Here is a 12,561-nt window from a genome sequence, read left to right on the forward strand (position 1 = left end):
TGTAAATGAAGTCTGGAGGCCAATATTAGGGCATTCTGTGCTACTGGAAGGAGTTATGTTGGGGTTGCTGAGAACATGAAACCATTTGTGCAATATTGGCACATACTCTTGCGGCTGATGCAGTCACTAGCAAAATTAGAGAAAGTTACTCAAAAGAAACATTTTTGAAATAAAAAAGTATATTTCCAAACATAATATTTGCACAAGATGCATGCAGCCCTGCAAAGGCATATGCATCGATTTTACAAGTCATCATTATCGGTACATACAGTACTTGTACCACCCTATAGCAGGCAAATATTATACTCCTCCTTCTAACAGATGCGTTAATTAATATTACTGCATGTCGGCATGGCTCATTTTGCGTAACCATGCCCTTACTGAATAATGCCTAAAGCCTCTTCTCATGCCAATTCCGCCTTTATGGTCGTAAGGATCGATATGCCCAAAGTGAATATGCATGCACCCATTTTCTGAGCATGCACTGAGGGAGTTTCTACAAGTTACCATACACTATGAAAATGGGTGAACTTTGAACTCTACATCAGTCTCAGTGTTCAGTACTTGTAATGTCAGAATGTAGCACATTATGCAACTAGTGCTGGCTTGATCCATTAGTTTAAATTAAAAAGTGATATATTTTCATTTAAACCGCAAAAAACAATAACTTAAACTCACTTGAGTAACAGATAATAAGTAATTTAATAAATAACCACCATTTAAAGGCAGCATTAGCGAACATCTCTGAATCAGGTTCTTAGTTGGGTGCTGAAATCCTCTTTGAAAACAGATACTACAACTGCAGTACCTTCTTATGGTCAGAAGTGTTGAAAGGAGGGTGGGAGGCCAAAGTAGTTGGTCTTCTCTAGAGACCGAGAAGAGTAGGCTCAATGGCATGCTCCATAGGAACATAGGGTCTAATTCAGACCCGCTTGCGAGCGCTGAGCGCTCGCAAGCAGGTCGATGTTGGCCGTCGTGCGCACGCGCACGACGGACCTGGCTCCGTCGTGCGCATGTGCAAGACCCGGATAGCGACGGGCAAACCGTCGCTATGGGTCTCGTACCAAAGGGGGCGTGCTGTCGATGGTGAGTGACAGCACACCCCCTTTGGTGGGCGTGCCGAGGGCGTGGCTGCCCAGACGGAGGCGTTCCTTTCGAACGCCTACCATCTGGGGCCGGCCCCACTGACATCACAAGTGATATCAGTGGGAGTGCCTTCGGCTCTAATAGAGCCGAAAGCACTCCAGGGCTTGCGGCAACGAGACCCTACCACAAGGGTCTCGTCGCAAGCCCGATGGTCATGATGGTCTTGACCATCGCGACCATCTTTTTGGCCACTCGTTATAGCTGTGGGTGGTCACACACAGCTATGCGAGTGGCCAGGAGGCCGCTCTAAAAAAAGAGAAGGACGGCCCTGATTCAGAGCAAGCGCTCTGTCAGAGCGTCCGGCTCTGAATCAGGGCCAAAGTTTATGATAGGGTGTAGCAGCGCTCCCTCCAGTGGACATGACCCCCAGTGCAAGGGCCCGCACAATGTCTCAGTGGCTCTTCTTATAGTGCTTTGAATGCCAGCATAGTATATTACGCTTTACTCTCTAACCATGATTAAATAAAAAAAATATATGTTTTGAAATTGTTTCATATATTATAATATACAGAAGTGGTCTTGCCGTAGTCTATTGCCATGGGACTATTTTATCTTAAAAAACAACAAGTACTCTTTCACATTTGCTCAGTGGCGTATCTATAATGGGTGCAGTGTGTGCGGGGCACACCGGCCCCCTGGGGGCCCCGCATCGCACACACTGCACCCATATTATTTAGACTTACCTGTCCGTGGTCCCACATCAGGTGTCTGCACTGCTCAGAACACCAGAAAATGGCTGCAGCGCCATTTTTCCAGCGTTCTGCGCATGCGCCGTAGACTCCAGGCACACTCTAGTGCCCGGAGTCTACTAAGGCTCCGGTGGCTGGCTAGCCTCGTCAGTCGGCTGCTGGCCACCGGGGACAGAGGAGGGGTCCCCTGAATCTACTTCTTAAATGTCAATATTTTCATGATGTACAGTAAATGGAGCATAATCACCTCTGCACCTCTAGATCTCAACATCCCTACTTTTCTTTAAATGTATACATGCACAAAATATTTGTATACATGCACAAAATATGGTTTCCATAGAGTCACATTTAGTAGACCACAATCATATCAGGAAAATCTATTTCTTGGGCTTTGTGGATATTTTACATGGTCATTTCATATGCTAGTTATTTTTGGCACAATGCATCTAATTCATTATGTATAATTCTTATTATATCTTCTCCTACGCTGGGTTTAACAACTTTCTAGAAAATGAATAAGGTCAAAGTCAACGTGTACACAGATTTTTTTAATTTGGAAAGCATAAAGGACATATGTTTGATTGCCATTTTCCTAACACTACAGGATAGTAGAATTTCATTTTTTTTCCTTGTAACTCGCACAGCGTTGAATATCCTTTACCTTAATGAGCACTGAAAATGTCAGCAAACCTGTGCACCTGGAAAATGTTATTAATAGAGATACTAAGGCAAATTGTATTACTTTATTATGGCAGCTACCACTGCAGATACAGTACAGCAACTTGCTATATATTTGAATTCATGTTAACATACATATGATATTTGTACAACATTGGAGTCATACTTTAATATCTTAAAACTGTCAATTTAGTCCAATGAAATGAAAGCATTAAAATAGCTTCTGTTAATACAGTTTAACACCAAAACACAAATATTTAATTTAATTATCAGCTTAAGCACATAAACCAACACACTGCAACAAATACGCTACGAGTAGCTCTTCTAATAAAAAAGAAATTAAATAAAAAATGTATTTAGCTTTGCCCAAAGTTGATCCACATGCTATTGTACGAAGTGATAGCAAAACAGTTTAAAAACATAAATTAGTTCACAAATCATATCCCCAGTTGATAATAAGATAATTTTCTGCTGTAGAAAAATCAGCATGTATCAAGTACATTTGCTCTACTGAATGAACTGTGGGGATCACAGGGAATGTGTAATCTTTTCCCATCCCTTACCAGGTAGAACCAATTTCACGTTGTAATAATCTATTTGGAAGCTGAAGATTTCTGGGGAGTGAAATCAAATCTGTTTGCAAAGATTGTAGCCTGGCCTTTCTGATACTTTTCCTTTCCCATTTACTACAAAAGATCCAGCCACAGCTGGTGTTAAGATTGCCATATATGGTGTTAAAATTTAAGATTCAATTGTTTTTAAGAAAATTTGCATCACAACACAAGTATTTGACAAAATATTGAAATGTAATCAATTGATAATCCAATCTGAAATGATGGGCAGTTTTAGGGGTCTATTTATCAAGCAGTGAAAAGTGTGAAGTGAACCAGTGGAGAAGTTGTCCATAGCAACCAATCAGCTTTGAAGTAGCATTTATCAAGTACAGTCTGTAAAATAATAGGTAGGAGCTGATTGGTTGCAACTTCTCCACTGGTCCACTTCTACATACTTTTCACTGCTTGATAAATAGACCCTCTATTCTGTAGTGGTAAACTTGTCAAATTAGCGCAAGTTTGGATTAGTTCGGATTTATTTTAGTGGCTATCCAAAACATGTGAGAGTCGGAGAGCCAATATAATGCAGTTTTTGAGATCCGAACATAACCGAGTAAAACTGATAAAACCGAACCAGTACATCTCTAAAGGGACCTATCTATTAGCAGATAAATTGAACGATAGAACGATATATCATTCAATCGTTCAATTTATCTGCTATGGATAGGCCCTGAACGATGACAGATGCGCACTCTTGTGGCCGATAAATTGAATCTTTCATCTCTCCAACATGTTGGTCAGTTATAGCATATCGCTGCCAGATGTTAGAAATATCTGGCAGTTTATATGCGGTAAACGACGAATGATGAAAGATATTAGCAGCAGCTACAGAGTGCTGCAGAGAAAAAAATCCACTCCCTGAATGATGTCATGCGATATCGTTCATCGTTCATCGTTTGCCAAAATCTGTCATGTACATGACAGATATCTTTCAGCACAGCCACCGGAATTTTCCAGGGATATCTATTGTCTTTCATCACTCAGAAAAGCATCTGCTAATGGATAGGCCCCTTTAATCTAATCATGCAACTAAAATGTTACAATATTATAATGATTGAAGCAATCACTAGTACTCAATATGATTCATTTGTAAATGCCTAGCTATTTTAAAGAAAACACATGATTGCAGCATGTTTGTCGTATTTAAAAATTGGTCTACTTGTATATTAAATTTGTTCTAAAACATCTATGGCCAAATATAGGGGAATATGTATAAAGCCTTCTTAAGAGTGGAGAAGTGGACAGTAAAGACATTACGCAAACCAGCCAATCTGCTTCTACCTATCATTTTATAGAGTGTACTTAATAAATGCTAGCTAGAAATTGATTGGTTGCTATAGGTAACTTCTTGCTTGTCCATTTCTCTACTCTTTAGAAGGTTTGATATATTTACCCAATAGTTTAATTTGCTTTGCTGAAACATTGATGATGTGCATGTATGGGTAGAATAAACTATGACCTTTCAATAGGAAGTTCCCCTTCAATATGCACCAGATTCAGCATGGGAATGGCGAAATCAAGGGGGAAATGTATCAATGCTTAGAAGGAGATAAAATGGAGAGAGATAAAGTACCAACCAATCAGCTCGTGACTGCCATTGATAATCTGTGTCTGAAAAGTGACAGAAGCTGATCTGTTGGTACTTTGAGGGGTATGGTGGCCATTTTCCAGGAGATTTTACTACTGCACATGCACAAAATGCAGGATACTGGCTGCTACATTTTCCCAGTGATTTGTGCAGGGCTGCTGACGTGGGACTCTGAAGAGGTAAGTGTTGAAGAAATGGGTACAGGGTGTGCAGTGTGGGCCCCCAAACCTACACCTATAATAGACATGCTACTGGTTAAAAGCTGAATGGTTAGTGCTTTATAATCTCTTTCCACTTGATCTCTTTCCAAGGTTTGATACTAACCAATCAGTTCCTAACTGTTATTTTTTAAACGCAGCCTGTAAAGTGCCAGTTAGGAGCTGATTGGTTGGTACTTTATCTCTCTTCACTTTATCTCTCACTAGGCTTTGTACATAGACCCCATAGTCTCTTTCCACTTTATTGCTCTCCAAGATTTGATCATTCTCCCCCTATATTTGGCAGACCAGATATTAAAATGAGCCACAAGTGGTGAAGTTAGAGTATATTTGGAGGTGTTCACTATGTCATCTTGCAATTACATTTTTAGTGAGGCAAAGGATTAGCTCGGAGATGTGTTATTCACTACTTTTTCATTACTTTCTTTGCTTTGCCTAGACACACAATATCTCTAACAGGTATTTCTTTACTTAAATAGCTGCAGTGTATGCAAAATGATTAGCTGGGTAATATAATTGTACAGTGCTTACAGTATTCAGTAATCAAATGACATTGATTAAAAATGATACTTTGTAAAGTACATTAACTCCTTTAATTGCAGATCTATAATTTATCCTTTTTAGCAGTACAGAATAAGCACATGTCATAAAGGGAAACGATTATTTCTATAAAGAGAGGGAAAATACATATTTTGGCTGTAAAATAAAATTAGAACTTGAACAGGGAGAGCAAAGTGTTAAATCCAATCTTGCATCATGACAATCCCTGTGACTAGCTGACTAAGCTCTTCTGAAATTGTATTTTGTCATTTAACTTGGCCTTTTTTCAAAAGCATATAGTAGGAGGAATTTGTGCTGTAATTCCTATGTGTTAAGAGTATTAATCTCTATTTATAGATTTGGCTGGCTTGTTAGTGTATGTGAAAAAACCATATCAGTCTAAAACATTAACCAAATGCAATTAAACCCATGTAAAATGTTAATAACTGGAACAAGATGGAGTGTTGTCAGTGATGAAAATATTAGGACAGATTCAGCAATGAAAATGCATGAGTCAAAGTAAGGATAACTTCCATCATGGACAATTAGAAATACACTAAAAGTGTCACGGGGATACGATAAAATCTCTGATTTACTTATTAGGCACAATACGGCAGACATAAATTAGTTGCCCACACCATTTGCTTTAATTGCCATTTACTGTACTGATTTTGAAAGTGATAGGAAGGAATACTGTACGTTTGAAAAGAGGGGATCAGTTCCATAATGGGTGCCAAAGAATGATCCATCCTCCTTCCAATCTTCTCCCTACCATTAGCTATTAAAATCAGTAGTTACTATTCAGATCATGGCAGAGGTGATAATAAATACTGTATAAACCAGTGGTTCCCAAACTTTTTTGAATCACGGTGCCCTAGAGTATTAGCATTGTTTTCACAGCACCCCTAAGCCAAAAGTTTGTTATTGAGAAATTCCCCCAAAAATGTAGTAAAGTAGTAAATTGAAGTACATTTTGCATCCTGTCATCCATAGGTTCAGTTTTATAGTGGTGTACGGGTTTGCACTTCTCTGTTTGTCCACATATTTACATTGCATTGACCATAAAGAATTTGATTTGGCGTTGAACCACCAACCTGAGGCACCCCTGCAAGTGTCCCGAGGCACCCCAGGGTGCCACGGCGCACAGATTGGGAACCACTGGTATAAACTGTTACAAGCTTAAATGATAACATATTTGGCTTTGTGTTTACAAGTACTGTGCACATAAGAGCAAGCTATTATCCTCTGTTATTCACTGCTTTAGACTGACTGGCGTTTTCTTCAGCATGTTTAAAGCGAGAAAGTTTGGCAGTCATAGGCAAAACAAGACATCTCCACAATAGCAGTTTATCTTTAGATCATTTTCAGAAATGTATAATTACTGTAAGTATTTGTAAATGTTACTAATAATTGATTTTTATAAAGTCATCTACAGTTAAGTTATGGAGGTATTTTATGTTTTGTCAAAATAAATGTATACTGTTCACCATTGTCCACTGTCACTTAGAAATTTGCTTATTTTGTATTTTGGATTATTTTCACTTTTATTGTAGGACCACTATCTGCTGGACAACTTCTGTCAATATCATGTGAAATGCACTAAAAACCTACCATAGTAGATACTGGGAATTACACCTAATGTACAGTAAAGGACATTGACGTGAGGTGAGGTAATTGGCTGGGAAGGCACTGGCTAGTATCAGAGCCAGATTTAAACACATATATTTATATATGAACCTGAGGGTTCATGTGGGCATTATACAAAGGTGCAGCAGTATACTGTATAGTGCTGGAAATTTTGATCAGGGATGAGCAACAAAGGTAGACAGGGGAGGCAGTGCCTCACCTGCCATACACTTTTTACTCCAGAGTTTTGACTATAAAAATTATTAGAGTAATACAAAAAAGATATTTCTAATATTTTCTTGACATTTTTCTTAGTAATTTTATAATAAAACTTTGGAGTATACCTAAATAGGATAGGAAAGGCTCTGCCTCACCTGCCTTACCTCACCACACATCACTGGTAAAGGATTAGTACTATAAAGTTTAATGATATTAAAAGACAGCTATAGATAGGTCCTAGAAAATGTATAGGTATTAAAAAATGAAGATCTATAAATTTCCCTGGATATCATGGATCATTAATACATATATTGCTTCAATGTTTAATGGTTTGTGTCTTTGTCTTTGGAAGGAAGCACCTTTTTGTAATACATACATTTCAGTACATATATAAATTATTAATATGACATTCTCAGGCAACTTAGTCAGCTCTGTCCTATACATCAGGGGGTCTCTATGGTGATAATAGAAGTAAAGGAATGCAACTATCCAATATTTTTTTGCTAACACCAGTTTTTGAATTATTTTTTCATTTGTTTATTTTTTCAATGTTATAAATCTGTTTTTAACTATCTTAATTATGTATTTTAATAAGTGGAACTGAATGCTCCTCAGGCCCACTGCACGAGTGTGAATTAGCTAACTGGGTCATATATGTATATATATACCATGACACTGGCCCAAGTGCAAACCTTACCACTGCCGGCCAATATCGCCAAGACAACTATGGGGCCCATACATCAGGCGACCAATGGGGCAATTCCCCATTCTGCCGATGCCTGGGTAAAGGCATCGGTGAAATCCAACATATTGAAAATTCCTGATTTGCTAATTTTGAGCCAAAAATTATTGGAATCAGTGAGGTGGGAATTTTTAACATTCTGTATTTTGCTAACAGATCGATGATCATTGACATCCACCAATGAGATCTGCAAAATGAGGAATTGGCCAGTAGATGTATGGCCCGCATAAGTAACGCCCAGCTCCGGTAACAGGTTTTTTTTTAAGTGATAATGAATCATCGTTTTTGCCATTTCCTAATTACATCTTTCTAGTTCTACAAAGAAACAACAAAATGGCTTCCACAAAAATGCACTGCCCTTTAGATGCATCAGGTTCAGCAAGTACATACAAGTGTACAATGACATACTGACACATTAATTTGCAGCTTGTAAACTAAGTAAAAATGTACAAATATTGAGAGCAAAATATGCTTTATACAGGGAAGTGACTGTATTCGCTTATCAGCTGCTACTGAATCTCGTCATTTTGATTGCATTAGGTACAACTCTAGGCAGTAAAATATTAAATACTGGCAGGGCACATGTTCAATGAGATACAATCCTGTTGTCTTTCAAATATTTATATCATCATTTAAATGTCATGCTTCAGGTTATTCACTCGCAGACAAAACAACTTGTTTACCAAAGGAATAATCTATGAGTTTAAAACATAATTCTCTACTGCAGTCATAAAGGCCACATGCTATTGCAGTAATAAAGACTGTGATGTACTGATGTGATTTTAGGACTGCCACCTGGCACATGAACAAAGTACTATGTACACTTACAAACATACTATGTGCACTTTCAAACGTACTATGTGCACTTACAAACATACTATGTGCACTTACAAACATACTATGTGCACTTAGAAACGTACTATGTGCAATTACAAATGTACTATGTGAAATTACAAACGTACTATGCGCACTTACAAATGTACTATGCGCACTTACAAACGTACTATGTGCAATTACAAACATACTATGTGCACTTACAAACGTACTATGTGCACTTACAAACGTACTATGTGCACTTACAAATGTACTATGTGCAATTGCAAACATACTATGTGCAATTACAATCGTACTATGTGCACTTACAAATGTACTATGTGCACTTACATACATACTATGGGCCTGATTCAGACCCGCTCGCGAGCGCTATTCACTCGCAAGCGGGTCGATGGTGTGCATGCGCACGATGGAGCCGGCTCCGTCGTGCGCATGCTCGAGACCCAAATAGTGACGGGCAAGCCGTCGCTCCAGGACTCGTACCAAAGGGGGCGTGCTGTCGATGTTGAGTGACAGCACACCCCCTTTGGTGGGCAGGCTGGGGGCGTGACTGCCTAGACGGAGGCGTTCCCAAGGGAACGCCTACCGTCTGGGGCCGGCCCCACTGACATCACAAGTGATGTCAGTGGGAGTGCTTTAGGCTCTGTTCGAGCCGAAAGCACTCTAGGGCTTGCGGCAACGAGACCCTACCACAAGGGTCTCGTCGCAAGCCCGATGATCGCGATAGTCTTGACGATCGCGACCATCTTCCTGGCCGCTTGCTATAGCTGTGGGTGATCACCCACAGCTATGCAAGTGGCCTGGAGGCCGCTCTAAAAAAACAGAAGGCCCGCCCTGATTCAGAGCGAGCGCTCTGTCAGAGCATACGGCTCTGAATCAGGCCCTATGTGCACTCACAAGGTCTGAATGTAATCTGGGAATCTTAAATTGTGGTGAAACATAAACTTCCAGTGGACCCATATACCCCAGAAACTGCAATCAATGTTAATAAAATTGGTATTTGTGGCTATTAATAGAAATCTGATTTTAATGATTTAATGTGTGTGTTGTTTGCCAGACTGTGTGTGTATTTTACAAGTCCTATTAGCACAGTGTCACAAGATGAAATGCAGATTTAAAGTCAGCCAGCTACATATGTGCAATTTATGTGTTCCTGATGTAAGTGATATTATAGCAACCCTTTAGTGTGTGTGCGTATACATTGCATACATGAAAATAAATGAATAGCATATACTTATTGCCTGTGTTTTCTGTTTTTCAGGGTAATCAGGAAGCTACAGCACCCGACACAATGGCCCAACCATATGCCTCTGCTCAGTTTGCCCCACCCCAAAATGGTATTCCGGCAGAATATACAACTCCACATCCTCACCCAGCTCCAGATTACACAGGCCAGTCCACAGTACCAGAGCACACGTTAAGTATGTACCCTCCGTCGCAGACACACTCTGAACAGAGTGCCACGGATACAAATGCACAAACTGTCTCTGGCACAGCAACAGTAAGTTAACACCTACAGATTTTCTCTGTTACTGGCAAAAGTAAATATATTTAGGAAGATTCTAAAGAATCAAAAGTAAAAAATATTATCAATGCAATATTATAAATCTAAGTGTTATTTATCTGTGCTCTTATGTTCTGCATATTTGAAAACGACTCTAGTTGCAGAGCTTTATCTAGATTTTTTGAAAGTGCTACTAGCTCTACTAGTATCTCTGCTACCCTAGAGACCCTTTATTGTTGTCAGTAATTGCCTCTGGTGTAACATCCACTTAATGCAAAATCAAGTCATGCTTATCAGGGGTAGCAAGAGGGCTGGTAAAGATTACCTAGGCCTGTGTGGTTGGCCCAGCAAGGGTCTGGGTGCATCAGGGAGGCTGAGCAACACCCCTATATTCCCCCTATTGGCAGAACCTATATGCTCATACAGTAGGTGTCAGCGGTGTGTGATGAAGGTTAGTTGACATGGTTGACTTAAATGGACTGGTTTATTAACTGGTAGAAAACAGGTGCAGGGTAACACAGGTTAATGCAGTTGGTGGTATAATGAATCTGGCAGAGTTTCTGCTGTAGTACACAGTCAACATTATTAAGACACTCAGAGGTACATACTCTGCTATGGAGGGAGGAGATAAGATGCGCAGAGAAACCATTCATGCACTGTAGCACACTTTGGTCTGGTCGGAGGTCACGTCTGTGCTTTACAGTACCTCCATCTCAAGGATACAGAATACCAGAGTAACCTGATGACCGTGGACAGTAGAAGAGGCAGCACATAGCACACTTCCCTCTCAGCACCTCAATGTCAGCACTTTCATATAAGTGCAGATCATGCTAAGCAGTGTGTGGACACGTACTGACAATTGGTGATAATATTACAATAAAATAGCTTGGGAGTAAATAACTGATCTGAGTTGGGAGACAGAGGAGCCAACATTTATATACATGGGATGGCACCATGATTATAAAAACATATAACAGATAGCAGCCTTATTTATATGTGTTGTGAAAAATAATAGTTTGGGTGATATGACTAAGTAGAAGGGTTGACATCAAACATTACTGGCAGCATATGTGACATCACATTGTTAGAGTGAATGTAACAAAAAATGACAGAGAACATGTAAATGGGAAACAAATGAAATCTTTGTAATCTTAGAGACAAAATAAAACTATTTGGAAGTCTATTTATCAAAGGGAGTTTTCACAGGCAATACAATTTTACTCTACACATCAAAGGGATGACGTTGAAGATAGTATTGCTATAAGATTGATTAGATATTGCAAGTGATAGCAAATCATCAGAAGCCTATTTACCAAGAAAGCCTATTTACCAAGGAACATGTTCCCAAAGACTGGCCTGCAGAAGGGGTAAGCTAAGTCTTGCCACCACGTGATTGTATCGCCAAAGCAGGTGAATATTGCTCAGCTGCCACTACTATAATTTATTGCTAGATTGCGGCAATTAGAATATCATCCCAATTGCTGCACATTGTGGAATGGGTTCCTGTATACTTTACCTGTACTACAATACAGCAAATAACAAACAATTGAGTGTTTTTTTATTCACTAGCTAAAAATAAAAAGGTATATATATATATATATATATATATATATATATATATATATTAATAGAACAATCTCTAAATACTCCAAAATCAGGCACAAAATTAGGTCTCATACATTAGCATTCAACACATCACATTTTATCTAACATTCTGTTTAAAGCAAAAGTAATGCTGTTCTAGTAAAGGGAAACAAACACTTCAAGGTTCTGTCTACATGTAATCATTATAGCATGATTATGAGGATTGTTTGTATCCTTTTTTAGTCATTTACTGAGACTACACCTTAAGTGCAAAACCCTGCAAGGTTTTTCAGCTGTTCCAGGATTTTATTATTCCTGGCAGCTATCAGAAAAGTGCATTTGTTATAATAAGTGCATTTATTAATGCAAGAACATAATCTGAGTCAAGAGAGTAGAAAAGCAAGGCAACATTACACCTTTTTATTTTCATGTTAGCTTCTGTAAAGTTTGTGATTAGTTTTGTATTTAGTTATTTTTTTTTTACTTTTAAGTTGTAAGTATTCTATAACCCTATTGTAATGATAATTTGTAGCATTATCCCTGTGTTGCATTAGCTCATTCAGCTCAAATAAAGATGGT

General features: G+C 38.9%; 1 protein-coding gene across 7 annotated transcripts in view; it reads left to right on the forward strand.

Moving 5' to 3' along the window:
- RBFOX1 (RNA binding fox-1 homolog 1) overlaps positions 1 to 12,561 on the forward strand; it is a 727,152-nt gene that overhangs the window by 364,305 nt on the left and 350,286 nt on the right. For all 7 annotated transcript variants that reach the window (XM_088466739.1, XM_088466740.1, XM_088466743.1 and 4 more), the window contains exon 2: positions 10,156 to 10,395. In XM_088466739.1, coding sequence (XP_088322865.1) covers positions 10,156 to 10,395 — 240 coding nt within the window. The remainder of the gene's footprint in view (positions 1 to 10,155; positions 10,396 to 12,561) is intronic.

The sequence above is a fragment of the Taudactylus pleione genome, unplaced genomic scaffold (assembly GCF_031769625.1).
Source record: "Taudactylus pleione unplaced genomic scaffold, aTauple2 ptg000066l, whole genome shotgun sequence".
Lineage (NCBI taxonomy): Eukaryota > Metazoa > Chordata > Amphibia > Anura > Myobatrachidae > Taudactylus > Taudactylus pleione.